The sequence below is a fragment of the Canis lupus genome, chromosome 3, assembly GCF_011100685.1.
Source record: "Canis lupus familiaris isolate Mischka breed German Shepherd chromosome 3, alternate assembly UU_Cfam_GSD_1.0, whole genome shotgun sequence".
Lineage (NCBI taxonomy): Eukaryota > Metazoa > Chordata > Mammalia > Carnivora > Canidae > Canis > Canis lupus.
In genome coordinates, this window is record NC_049224.1 from 67062610 (window position 1) to 67077218 (window position 14609).

At 43.7% G+C, this 14609-nt stretch overlaps 1 protein-coding gene and 1 long non-coding RNA gene across 4 annotated transcripts in view; both read left to right on the forward strand.

Moving 5' to 3' along the window:
• BOD1L1 (biorientation of chromosomes in cell division 1 like 1) overlaps window positions 1-2385 on the forward strand; it is a 55009-nt gene extending 52624 nt beyond the window's left edge. For all 3 annotated transcript variants that reach the window (XM_038533370.1, XM_038533371.1, XM_038533372.1), the window contains one exon: window positions 1101-2385. In XM_038533370.1, the coding sequence (XP_038389298.1) occupies window positions 1101-1218 (118 nt within the window). In that variant the 3' untranslated portion in view covers window positions 1219-2385. The remainder of the gene's footprint in view (window positions 1-1100) is intronic.
• Window positions 2386-3783: 1398 nt separating this feature from the next.
• Window positions 3784-9260, forward strand: LOC119871244. The gene is made up of 3 exons (XR_005357236.1): window positions 3784-4112; window positions 7372-7548; window positions 8772-9260. It is a non-coding gene; the product is annotated as an uncharacterized LOC119871244 (long non-coding RNA).
• The last annotated feature ends 5349 nt before the right edge of the window (window positions 9261-14609 follow it).

Below are 14609 nucleotides of genomic sequence, written 5' to 3' on the forward strand. Positions count from 1 at the left end.
CTGTGGTGGAGACACAAAGTGCCATGGGATTTCCAGAGAGTGGCTTGCTCCATGATGAGGAAGGTTTCCCATAAGGAGGAGTTGCTTTTGAACTGGAGCTTAAAGACAAGGGTGTTTGCTAGGTGGGAGGTGTGGGGTGATTCTCCAAAAACTCCCATGTCAAAGCATAAAAATGTGAAAGAATGTCATGTGTTCGGGATTGGCAGGACCAATCCAGCGTGGTGCAGAAGTCAGGGCAAATTATAAAGGACTTTGTGAAATCTTGGGATGACTTTATCCTGAAAGCATCAGAGAGTTACGAGGAATATATGTGTAACAGATAAACAGGACAGTGACATGATTCATTGGGATTTCTGACAGATAATTCTGCTGGCAGATGGGAGAACGGGGATGGGCTAGGGGCAGGGTGATTGGCCAGAATGCTCCTCTGAAGTTCCCCTGCCTTTTTAACACTGCTGCCTCTCCTCAGTTGTATTGGCCAATGAGATGGGATTGGGCACCCGCCCAGATGGAGTCCCCCATCCTGCTGTGCTCCTTCTCAGTAGCCTCGACTTGGGGCAGTGCGTGAAGGACTGGCTGTTAATTGTTTTGTTTTGTTTTGTTTTGTTTTTGATAAAGATTTTATTTATTCATTAGAGACACACAAAGAGAGAGAGAGGCAGAGACACAGAGGGAGAAGCAGGCTCCATGCAGGGAGCCCGACGTGGGACTCGATCCCTGGTCTCCACGATCACACCCTGAGCTGAAGGCAGCACTAAACCGCTGAGCCATCTGGGCTGCCCTGTTAACTGTTTTCTAGCTCGAAGAACTAGGACCCAGAGAAGAAGGCAGATTTGAGCCAGGCTGGCCCTGGGAGTGTGACCGGGCCAGAACCAGAGTGCGGGTCTCCAAGCTCTTCCTGTTGTGCCCTGTGGATGTGGGGCTGGTTGCACATAACCAGTTAGCACTGCTCTTCTAGAGTCTCCTCTTCCTATATAAACATGACCTGGGTTTTCTCTCAGCTCTCAAGTTCAAAATTCTTCCCTTTTTTAAAGAACTCCCAAATTATGGAAGCCACTCCTGTCAGCTCTCACCACTGCCTTGACTTTTGTTTACTGCAGATCGAAGGCCCAGCTCTCCCCTTCCAGCAAGCGCAAGAGGGAAGCCAGCCCCCCCGGAGCCCGGACTAGAGGCCAGCAGAGGGTGGAAGAAGCCCCTTCGAAGAAGGCCAAGCGGTAATCCTGGCCACCACCACCACCATGCCCCTGGCGTGTTGGAGACACAGGCGAGAGGAGAGAATAAGCCTGGGGCCAGAAGCTTTTTTTTTTTTAACCAGGGAAAGGACATGCATGTGCTGTAAGTTCCTAGGTGCAAGCTTTTTCTTGTTCTGTTTTAAACAGCTTTATAAACTATTGTTCATAGAAGATATTATGTACATTTATTTCAGATAAAGGAAAATAAGTTTACTTTGTATCTGAACTCAAAACAAAGTAGTTGTATATTTTAACATCTGAAATTGGGATTTCCCGATGTGACACATCACTAATGCAAACCCTTCCAGCCTATCAGACACCAGGCTGCCTACTGGTAATCTGTGTACAGTATATAAACATGTAAAAATAGGTTGTATTTTACTCTATGTATGATGCTAATCAATGAACACTTTATTTATTTTACAGAGAAAACTTATCTGTGAACTTTACTATATATCTGTTTATTTTATTTTATTATTTTTTTTTTAATAAAAAAAGGGTTTTAAATGCTATGCAGTCATTAGTAGAAACGTTTTAGGATGCTGCCTGCCTTGTAACTCTCTATGGTCTGGCAGGAAATACAGGATCTTCTCGCATGTATCCAAGTGAAGTAGTTTAGCTCAAGAAAGGGTCTGCATTGCTTCCCTGTTCACAGTTGTGACTTTTTTAAGAATGTAACTTGATTTTAGATTATGCTCGCATCTGTGACTTTACTTCCAGCCCCACTGGCGTGAGAGGTTCTGGTTCAGGTAAAGTTACATCCTGTCACCTGCAGCAAAAACGCCTCTGTCGGTGTTCATCCCTCCCTCTGTGCTGTTCCGAGGCCTCTACTCGTTCTCTTTCCATGTTGTCCTTTTCAGTGAAGAGAAATGCATTGAGATTAGGTCACTCCTGTCTACTGAGCTTCAAGACTTTATGTTGTTTTATACACAATTATTTCATGATAGAAACTGGCTTTATTGCCGGATTTCTTTTTTAAACATATTTTAACTCCCATACGAACAAACTGTCCAACTTAAGTTTTTCATAAGATTAAATTTTTCTTAAGATCAAATTTGTCTCTAGCAATGATGTGATGAGTTGCCAAATAATTGAGATTATTTTAAAATGTTTTGTTCATATTGTTTTATAATTAAAATTTACATTCAGTGTGTGTGAATTTTTTTTTGACTCTTAATGTAAGGTGGATATTTCTGTCATTTTACATGGTTTCTTACAAGATTTTATATATAAATTATAAAATGTTTCCAAAACTTGAGTGGTAAGAATTTTTTTTCTGTATTTTAAGTTTTCTCTCTGTGAAAACTACTTCCTCTCTCCAAATACTTGGTGTTAGAAATGCTGTTCCATTTTCACTTTCAAATATGAGTCAGTGATGGTGTCTCAGTAGAATTGAATGTTGGATCTGGAAAGGACCTCGGAGACAAGGAACAAGATGAATTTAACCAAAACCGGGAAAGCTAAAGTGATTTTCCCTAAAGTTAGTCAAGGGAAGAAGCCAGAGTAGGTTCCAAAGCTCTAAAGTCCTTGACCAACAACAGTCTGCATTGTGAGTTGTAGATTGGTTTACCAAAATGCACACCTGAAAATGTGTTCTCCATGGGAAACCAGTGTATTCAGTCTAGTCACGCCCGCTGTGGGCATGACCTCACAGGGACTAAATAGTTGGGTTGTGAGGCATTGCTGCCTCTTAATAAAGTTGGAACTAAAGATTGGTACTGGAATATGGAATTTTCTGGCAGGAACTCAGCTAGACCACTTGGTTTCCAGTTGTTCTGAAACCCAGGTGGGACAAAGGGGCACCGGAACTGTGGGGGGCATTCTTGATCGTCATGGTAATTTGATCCGGCTAGTATTTAGTAGAAGGAAGTTGGGAATGCTACACGTTGTACAGCACACAAGGCAGTCCTCGCCTCTACAGAAATGTCCTTGCCAAATGCCTGCAGCGTACACCTGCAAATCCCTGAGACACACGGACCATCTCCACACTTGCCTTTCCCTGGTCTGGGCTCACGGCTCCTCTGTGAGCAGCCTGAAAAACAGCACATGTCAGACCTGACAGGGCTGGGAAGAGTCGGCAGGAGCACCCCTAATTGGAAGTGATGTGGCTAATTCCTCAGCTGGAGCTGGAGCCCAAGACCACAGTCCTTTCTCCCTACTTCAGGCCTCCCTCCTCAGCATTACAACCCTTGACCCCCGCCCACCACCACCACCACTAGCTAGACTTTTTAAAGACTAGAACCTACTAATAATGGCTTGTCCTGAGCACCCCAGTTAGGATCGGCCATCACGTGGCATTCCTCTTGACGAGGTCTCACACTCCTAGTGATTGGTGGCAAAGTTGGGTCCTAACTCTAATCACCTAGTGGTCAGGATTCTTTGTGCTGGGCCCCATGGAAGTGGGGCACTGATGGACCTCAGCACCAGGCCCAGAGACCTAAGGATGGTGATCTAGTGGAGGTTTGCCCCAAACATCCTAGCAACTGATTAACCTAAGCAGCTTGAGATTGGGGGTTGATGATTCCAGTTCAGAAATGCTGAAAAGGTTTGCTTTTTTTATTTTTTATTTTTTACTTTTAGGTCTTATCCTACGTGCAAGAGCACTTTCCATTTCCCAAAATTACTGCTTAGCTACTATTGTGTGATTAAATCCAGAACAAGGCAGTTTTCATTTTCCGTTGACAGACACCTCTCTCAGGAGGAAATGTTTCTAGAGCCAGCATCTTCCCACTGAAACTGCCATGCTGGAGGATACACACCTGATGAGCTCCTGCCCTGGGATTGGTGTCCAGTCACAGGACACAGCAGGGGGAAGAAGATTTCCTTCCTGAGGGGAGCCAGATGAAGAACTAACTCCTGACAAGAGGAAGAGTGGTTTTGGTGGTGTTTCTTGTGTCTAGATTTTTTTTTTTTTTAAGTATAAAATAAAGTTTTAAGTACCGTTAGAAAAAGGATGTATGGGTGGCTCAGCGGGTGAGCATCTGCCTTCAGCCCAGGGCGTGATCTTGGAGTCCTGGAATTGAGTCCCGCCTCAGGCTCCTTGCGAGGAGCCTGCTTTTCCCTCTACTTAGGTCTCTGCCTCTCTCTGTCTCTCATGAACAAAAAATAAATTATTTTTTTTTAATTTTTATTTATTTTTGATAGTCACACACACACAGAGAGAGAGAGAGAGAGAGAGGCAGAGACATGGGCAGAGGGAGAAGCAGGCTCCATGCACCGGGAGCCCGACGTGGGATTCCATCCCATCCCGGGTCTCCAGGATTGCGCCCTGAGCCAAAGGCAGGCGCTAAACCGCTGCGCCACCCAGGGATCCTCCCCCCCCCCCTTTTTTTTAAAGTATGGTTAGAACATACAGAAAAGAGCAGTTTGGAAGCTGAGTAACAGGGAGAACTGGAACAGGAGCCATTTTTACCACTAAGTCAACCTTCTAGAAGCTTCCTGGAGAAGATCCAGACAGGTAACCATTTATATAGCTCTACATCACACAGGACACTGGTCCCACGAGCTGCCTTCTCACATTGCAGCCCTTCTGAGTTCACTGGGCACATCATTAGTACATACAAATTTCCAAGAAGTCAGGTGAACTTTTTCCATAGTTATTAAACCTAAAACCCCCTGTTTCCTCACCCCCAACACACACACAAACTTAATTCAACATCCATGGGAAACTTCACTCAGTTGTTCAACTAACAGCCCTGTGAAGGAGCGTCAGACTCCCTGCTTTGTAGTTGGTGGAGGTGAAGCTCAGGTGATAGGACTCACTTTGAGGAGCACGCAAGTTACACCTTGCTGGGACTGGAACCGAGGTGCTGGAAGTCTTCTTCCCCAGGGTGGCCTTGCCAGTGCCTGCTTTGGCAGGTCCATGTCACCTGTGGGTGCATGCAGGATACGGTTATGTCACATTCTCTTAGTTGTTTGCTTGAATTCTTTTTCAACAAATAATATAAAATCTGACTTTTGTTAAATATTTTTTTAATACATTTTATTGATTCATGAGAGACACAGAGAGAGAGAGGCAGAGACACAAGCAGAGGGAGAAGCAGACTCCATGCAGGGAGCCCGACACGGGACTCAATCCTGGAACCCCAGGATCATGCCCTGGGCCGAAGGCGGCGCTAAACCACTGAGCCACCCAGGGATCCTAAATATTATTTTCTAAAATTAATGTCTTCATCATAGAAAAACAGTAGGCAAAGATGAAAAAAACCCACTTGTAAACCCACAAGACAGGCATGTTATCTCTTCAGCGTATAATTCCTCCAGACTTTTCTATTTACATATGAGTAAAACTTAACATATTTCATCTAAGATGCTGTTGACTATAAAATGCATCATCATTACTCTATATACTCCTAAGAAAAAAACCTAAAGGTATGACACAAAAATAAATCACTTTGTCACCAGATGCATGAATCCATCATATTCACTTGGCTATTGCTTTGAAATGTCTTTTTTCTATTCCAATCATCTATTTGATAATTCCTCCTGCTGGTAGCTATGTGACTGGGAATGCACTGGAAAATCTTTTGCAGTATCTCAGGAACAAAATGCAACAGCCTTACCTACCCTGGAATATCTTCCTTTCTTAGGTCTCAGAAGATACTTGGTTGTTACTCTGCAAGAAAAATGAGATCACAGATACTTCTCTAAGACTATTTGCCTCAGTCATATAAAATGTATTTTTTTAAAGATTTTATTTATTTGACAGGGTGAGGAAGCACAAGCAGGGAGAGGGGCAGAGGGAGAGGCAGGCTCCCTGCTCAAGATCCCAGGCGGGCATTGATCCCAGAACCCAGAGATCACTACCTGAGCAGACGGCAGATGCCCAGCCAACTGAGCCACCCAAGGACCCCTAAAATGTATTTCTTGCTGCCAGGTTCCTGTAACTTTCTGAGTACACAATACCTCTGTTTTGAAGCCAAATCATAATGTAATCTTTTAAAAGACATTTTAAGTGGTTAAAATCAAAGCACATAGAATCGATGATCCACATAATTAACTGACAGCAATATCAATAGTTAGAAAACAGAACACCCATGTAATGACAACATAGCTTAACTGCCACTTGTTCAGTAGCAATTTTAAGATACTTTCTAATCTGAGGTGTTAAAACATGAGAGGAAAAGATGTGCCTTTGAATTAATGAAATATGTAGATAGATTTTTTTACAAAAATGAGATTTTACATATCTACCTTCCTATGCCCTTTTAAAAATATTATACAACTGTACTGAATATTTTTTACAATCAAAAGGATAGAAAATAAGGCACCTGGGTGGCTCAGTCCATTAAGTGTCTGCCTTCTAGGCTCAGGTCATGACCCCAGGGTCCAGGGATCAGGCCCCATGTTGGGCTCCCTGCTTAGCAGGAAGTCTGCTTCACCCTCTGTCTCTCCCTGCTCATGCTTGTGCCCCGCCCCCTCATTCTGAAATAAATAAATAAATAATCTAAAAAAAGAAAGCTCTTACATATACACATGTAACATATGTGTACATACATATATATATACAAGTAGATAATATCATATATAATATATGATATGTCTGTATGGATATATCATGTGTTTATGCACATAAGATTATATATAAAGTAATATCTGTATATATATATATATATATATATATATATATATATATATATATATAATGAACAACATATGGTAAAAACAACAGTTTCTTTAAAATCCCATTTACCACCCTTCAGCTTGAGACATAGAATAATAGCAGCCCCTTGGAAGCTTCCAGCAAATCCCTCAATATTACCAACATTCTAAATATAAGTTGATCATTTTACTACATGTATATACAACTCTAAACAGCATTTTTAAGTTGTGAATATTTTTTCACTTTACATATAAATAGAATAATATTTTAAGGATCATTTGAGACCTACTTTTTCTTTCACACTGTTTTGAAAATCATCTATAGTAACGGCTGTAGCTCCAGTCCATTTTCACTGCTGTGTCGTATTCCACTGAAAGCTTGTATCTCAATAGACTAAAGCCATTTAGTTGCCTGGTGCTGGTCTTTGTGCTGTTCCCAGGTTAACAGTGCTGCTGCTATGAGTACTCTATGAATATGTTGGGGGCAGACCTTCCCGAAGTTATTAATATTGTACGTAATAGAAAATTATATTTGTAGGCACAGTGACATAAGCAGAAAGACAAGGCTGCTTGCTGCCTGAGGACACCATCACCTGTGAACCAGAGGACCAGGTCAGCCAGCCACTTGGATGGCTAGAAGATCAATATATCCCCATTTTCTACACCAAGACACATGCAGCTTCCTGCTCCAGGGGTACAACTGCTAATTCCTAGGGTAAGCGTGTTTTCAGCTTTGCAGCGTAATGTCCAAGTGGTTCCCAAATGTTTTTACCCCTTGGACCCCTACCAGCTAGGTACTTCTTTTCCTTGATATGTGGTAAGTTTAGACCTTCTCGATTTTTGCCTATTTGGTAAATATAAAATATCTCACTGGGGGTTTTATTTGCACTGGTTTCAAGAAGGTTGAACATCTTTTCATGTATTTTCCATCTTATTTCCTCTTCTGTGAAATGCCTATTCCTGACTTTTGTTCATTTTCCCATTTGGTTTTGTGTGTGTGTGTGTGTGTGCTTTTCTTATTGATTTGTGTGAGCTCTTTATATATTTCTATATAAAGATATAAATATAGGGGTGCCTGAGTGGTTCAGTCCATTAAGCATCCAACTCTTAGTTTTGGCTGGGGTCTAATCTCAGGGTTGTGAGATTGAGCACCACATCGGGCTCCTCACTCAGCGCAGAGTCTGCTTCAGTTTCTCTCACCCCCTGCCACATTTCTGCCTCCCAAATAAATAAATGAATCTTATTAAAAAGATATAAATAGGGACACCTGGATGGCTCAGTAGTTGAGCATCTGCCTTGGGCTCAGGTCATGATCCCAAGGTCCAGGGATCGAGTCCTGCATCAGGCTCCCCACAGAGAGTCTGCTTTTCCCTCTACCTGTGTCTCTGCCTCTCTCTCTGTGTTTCTCATGAATAAATAAATAAAATCTTCATTAAAAAGATATAAATATATGGGCAGCCCGGTAGCTCAGAGGTTTAGCGCCACCTTCAGCCCAGGGCCTGATCCTGGAGACACAGGAATAGAGTCCCACGTCAGGCTCCCTGCATGGAGCCTGCTTCTCCCTCTGCCTGTGTCTCTGCCTCCCTCTCTCTCTCTCTCTCTCTCTCTCTCTCTGTGTGTGTTTCTCATGAACAAATAAGTAAAATCTTTAAAAAAGATATAAATATATAGCTCTAGTATTTGGGGCAATAACCTTTGTGTATATGTGTCACAAATAACCACCCTCTCACATGAACACACCACACCACACATGCACACATACATATATTGTGTGGTTTATCCTTTCACTTTCTTTGTGGTACTTTTGGTGGATAGTTTTAAATTGTAATGTAATTGAATGTAAATTTCATTTTGTACTTAGCTCTTGTGTGTGTCTTAAGATTTGAAATCAAATAGATACCCTCCTACAAGTTTTGATGTTTTGCTTCTCACCTTTAGGGCATGGCAAGGAAAGTAAGGGCTGTATTAGCATAAGATCCAGGCAACCAAGTATACGAAGACATCTAGCCAAGTTCTCCCAGCCCAAAGCCAAAAGGCATCTCGCTGAAAACAGCTCTCCACCTACCATCTCTTGGGTCATGCTCCACCAGTGAGGACTGGCTGCTCCTTCATCCTGGGGTCCTCTAACCACTGCCCTGGGGATGCCCTTCACTTCTCTCATTTCTGGGATCCCCTAGGGCCTGTATCATACACCTTCATCTGCTTGTTTACTCCCTTATTTTGATGAAGCAGCAGTAACAGTCTGAGAAATGGCCTCTGTGATAATATGAAGGACCACCTGTCAAATCAGATTCATCTAAATTGGAGCTCATGCCCAGCATCAAGTATTGCTAATTTTTTTAAAGATTTTTTTAAAGATTTTTATTTATTTATTCATGAGAGACACACACACACAGAGAGAAAGGAAGAGACACAGGCAGAGGGAGAAGCAGGCTCCATGCAGGGAGCGCAATGTGGGACTCGGTCCTGGGTCTCCAGGATCAGGCCCTGGACTGAAGGCAGCACTAAACCACTGAGCCACTTGGGCTGCCCTAAAAAGGCTTTATTTATTTATTCATGAGAGACACACAGAGAATGGCAGAGATAGAGGCAGAAGGGACAGCAGGCTCCCTGCAGGGAGCCCGATGTGGGACTCGACCTCAGGACCCCAGGATCATGACTTGAGCCAAAGGCAGAGACGCTCAATCACTGAGCCCTCCAGGTGCCCCTCAAGTGTTACTTATAATGTCAAGGACACGAGTAGTTGTGGGCACAAATAAAGCACAGAGGTCTGGGACAGATCCCACTTCCTCAGCCCTCTCTTATCAGGACACACATGTGCCCAGATGAACGCATGAAGTATCTAAAAACTACCTGCATCTCCATTCCTTACACAGAAAGAAGGCACTTCAAGTCATGGAACATCCCTCCTCAGATGGTTACACAGCCTGTGTGACATTTTCCAGGGACTATGCCCATAAATCATAGATTCCAAGTGGGGATTGCTTGTTTGTTGTGTTGTTGCTATAAGCAATCCTGGAGGGACTGGGTAGGTCCTGCCAAATATTCCATATCGAGTCTCCCACTAGCAAAACACCATCACTTGTTTGCCTGGGGGCCCATCGTTAGCAAGCTTACAAGAATTTCTAGCTCCAGGTCACCTACCTTCCTTCCTTCCTTCCTTCCTTCCTTCCTTCCTTCCTTCCTTCCTCCCTCCCTCCCTCCCTCTCTCTCTCTCTTTCTTTCTTTCTTTTAGATTTTATTTATTTATTTATTCGTGAGAGACACACAGAGAGAGGCAGAGATACAGTCAGAGCGATAAACAAGCTCCATGCAGGGAGCCTGATGTGGGACTCGATTCTGGAACTCCAAGATCATGCCCTGGGCTGAAGGCAGACGCTCAACCGCTGAGCCACCCAGGCATCCCCAGGTCACCTTCTTTCTTTCTCGGGGCATCTCTCAGTATTGGATGAAAGGCCCGATGTTATTCATATTCTTCCTAGGACATTCTAGGAAATCACTGCAGGCCTGGTCCAGTCAGCTACGAGAAACCACATCAGTTAGTGTAATGAGTAATTCAATATAGGGAACCAGCTTTGACTAACAAGCGCAAGGGTGACACAGATGTAATACAGAGTAACTTCAGAAAGCAACCATCACCTCAGCGTGGCTTGGGGAATACAAAGGAAAGGTTGAGTCTGGCAGGAAACCCAAGGAGAAGCCCTGCAGTGCTCAGGGACTCAGAGTAGTGCTGCCTGGGAGGTGCTGGCCTCTCTGAGACAGGATAGGAGGACTCGAGGTCCAGGGGAGTGGGGAAAACTGGAGCTAAAGCCAGCTGTGACCAATCAGCTGCCACCGCTGGGGTGAAGAAATGTTGCAGGGGTGATGCTAACAAGAGTGAGCCAACAGGAAGCAGTAAACTTCTTCCCAGCTTCACCCTTAGTCTCTTCTTAGTGCCTCCAAAGACAGACCATGGAGAGCCAGCTGGCCAGGGAGAAACCCGGGCTGCAGAGAGCTGGGCCCAGCACCATCAAGCAGATTTGAGAGGCATGGCTCAGGAGCTAAGAAGTAACAGCCTAAGCGTTATCAACAATAGCCAGGGGTGCCTGGGTGGCTCAGTCTGTTAAGCATTTGCTTTCAGCACAGGTCATGACCCTGGGGTCCTGGGATCAGGCCCCCTCCTCGGCGGGGACTCTGCTTCTCTCTCTCCCTTTGCCACTCTCTTGTGATTGCGCGCTCTCTCTCTCTCTCAAATAAAAAAAAAAAAATTTTTTTAAATAGCCGGAATTTGGAGAGAGCCCACATGTCCATCAACAGATGAATGAAGAAAGAAGATGTGGTACGTATGTACAGTGGAATATTATAAATACTATTCAGCCATCAAAAAGAAAGAAATCTTCTCATTTGCAATGACATAGATAGAACTAGAGAGTATTGTGCTAAGCCAAAGTAGTCAATCAGAGAAAGACAATTATCATGTGATCTCACTCATATATGGGAATTAAGAAACAAAACAAATGAACATATGAGGAAGGGGGAAAGAGAGAGGAAAACAAAGCATAAGACTAACAATGATTAGAGGGGCACCTGGGTGGCTCAGCGGTTGAACATCTGCCTTTGACTCAGGTCATGATGCCAGGGTCCCAGGAATGAGTCCCACATCAGGCTCCTGGCAGGGAGCCTGCTTCTCCCTCTGCCTGTGTCTCTCTGCCTCTCTGTGTGTGTGTCTCGCATAAATAAATAAATAAATAAATAAATAAATAAATAAATAAATAAATCTTAAAAAAATAAAAAAGACTCTCAATGATAGAGAATAGACTGAAGGTTGAAGGAGGGAGGTAAGTGAGGGAATGGGCTGGATGACAAGCATTAAGGAGGGCACTTGTGATGAGCACTGGGTATTGCATGTAAGTGATGAATCAGTGAATTCTACTTCAGAAAGCAATATTGCCCTGTATATTAGCTAAGTAAAATTTAAATAAATAAATTCTTTTTAAAAAGAAACAATAGCTTAATATTTGGCACACAGCACACTTCTGACTATTCACAGCCCCACACCCTGATGCACATGCTGAAATTTCCACACAGAAACAAGGGGCGGCTTGTGCATTTCCCTCATTCTCCAGCGAGCCGAGCAATGCACGTTAAGCCTGCAATCCAAGCCTGGAAATCATCTAGCATCTGGGTGTTTGCTGCAGTTGGGCCTTGGTAAGTTCCTACCATGGCATGCTTTCTAAAGTGGTGATTCCAAATACATGTTTCAAATCTTCCGCAGAAATCGTTTGTGTCCTCATTCACTCAGTTTCTATCTTCTGAAGGACCAGCCTCTGTGTTAGCTTCTAATAAATGTGTTCCCTAGGATCACTAGCAGCATCTGTGCAATGCTTTCTTTAAAATGTCATCTTTTCAGAATGAATTTATCATCAAAATGCAGAGTTGTTTTTATTTGCGGAAACCAGTCTGTCAGTCTTCAGCAAGCCTTACTTGAAATAGGCAACATTTTCTCGACCAAAAGGAAGTACTCAACAGGAGCTGGCCTTTTCCTATTTTTGGCTCATGTGTCCCTGTTTACCCTCATTGTTGTTCATTTCATCTCTGTCAGGTTGAAGTCCTCTGGCCCTTTCCCCAGCAAACACTACTAGAGTTTAAAAGGATATAGTTGGCGGGGAGGAGACAGGCCGCATCTGGGTGGCTCAGTTGGTCAAGTGTCCAACTCCTGACATCAGCGCAAGTCATGATCTTGGGGTCATGGGATTGAGCCCTGCCTGAGGCTCAGAGCTCAGCAGGGAATCTGCTTGAGGTTCTCTCTCTCCTTCTCTTGCCTCCCCTCCCCATCTCTCAAATAAGTCTTTAAAAAGTTAAAATTAGGAGATCCCTGGGTGGCTCAGCGGTTTAGTGCCTGCCTTCGGCCCAGGGCGTTATCCTGGAGACCTGGGATCGAGTCCCATGTCGGGCTCCCTGCGTGGAGCCTGCTTCTCCCTCTGCCTGTGTCTCTGCCTCTCTCTCTCTCTCTCTCTCTGTGTGTGTCTCTCATAAATAAAATCTTTAAAAAAAAATAAAATTAAAGAATATAGCTGGTCATTTCAGGTTCTTAAAATTAAAAAAGCAAACCTAGGGCAGCCCTGGTGGTGCAGCGGTTTGGCGCCTCCTGCAGCCCGGGGTTTGATCCTGGGGACCCTGGATCGAGTCCCACATCAGGCTCCCTGCATGGAGCCTGCTTCTCCCTGTGCCTCTGCCCCCTCTCTCTATGTGTGTCTCTATACATAAATAAAATCTTAAAAAAAAATAAAAAAAATAAAAAAGCAAACCTAACCTTTATATGTATGAAGTCCATGTCTCAGTAAATGTGTCCACCCTCCAACCCCCTGAACCCTCCCTCCTTGAATCTGGACTGACTATAGAACCATGGTTTGGGCAGAAGTTGCCTTTGCTTTTCTTTTGTGTGCTTCGCTAAGAATCCTTTCCGAGCCTAAGCACTTGTCTCCAGCCCGGTTCACCTGCATTTATGCAGGGATTTCTCCAAAGCCTTCTCAAGCTTCTTCCTTTGACAGTTCCCAGGACGGCCCGGTCCCATCTGTTCATCTGACATTCCATTAAGTCGGCGTGCTACCACGATATCCTGTTTTCCCCTTCCTGTTTCTAGCCACACTTATCAGACAGAATGACAGTTTGCTGTAATTCCTTGACATAAATCTCCCTGGTGAGCCTTCTCCCCCACCATACACCCTTTTCTCTGAAAGCACAGCCTTCTGGCCCTTTCCCTTTCGAAGCCTGGTCCAAAATATCTCATAATGGAAATAAACATCTCCAAGTTAGGCCTTAGAAGATGATTTAACAACAACAAAAGAAACTGAAATATGTTATTTGTGCTAAAAACCTAGGGGAACAGCTATGTAACCAAGGATGACAGAGAACTAGCACATTTTATGGAGTAGGCATCCTACAGTGGTGGCCGTGTTCTGCATGACCTTGAATCAACCACTTGGCCCCTCTGAGTCTCAGGTTCCTCATCTGTAACTGCAAATTCTGATACCTGTCCCACCGGTGGCCTAGCATTGTGTGAGGATAAAAGGAGACTGTCCACTTAATAAATATGATGTACCAGGCCCCTGCTAGGCCCTGACGATGCAACAGGAGGCATTTAGAACATTGTCTTTCTAAGATGCATCCATGCTGCTGCATGTGGCTGCAGGCTGGTGATTCTCATTGCAGCATAGGATCCTATTCTGGGACTATATCATACCTGATTTATCCATTCTATTCTTTTTTAATTTCATTTCATTTTTTAAAAAGATTTATTTATTTACTTATGAGAGACACAGAGAGAGAGAGGCAGAGACAGGCAGAGGGAGAAGCAGGCTCCCCATAGGGAGCCGGATGCAGGACTCGATCCTGGATCCCAGGATCATGTCCTGAGCCAAAAGCAGACGCTCAACCACTGAGCCACCCAGACATATCCTATTCTTAAAAAAAAAAAAAAAAAAAAAAAAAAAAAAAAAAAAAAAAAAAAAAAAATTTTAGTCATTTATTTATTGGAGTGAGAGAGAACATGAGTGGAGGGAGGAGCAGAGGGGGAGGGAGAGGGATGAGGGAAGAATCTCAGGCAGACTCTGTGCTGCACGGAGCCCGACGTTGAGATCACAACCTGAGCCAAAACCAAGAGTGGGACACTTAACTCACTGAGTCACCCAGGAGCCCAGAATATTCTATTCTTTTTTTTTTTTTTTTCCATTCTATTCTTAATGAGCCTGTGAGTGGTTTCTAGGTTTTTGGAAACAAGAAAATAGAGCTGTGGAT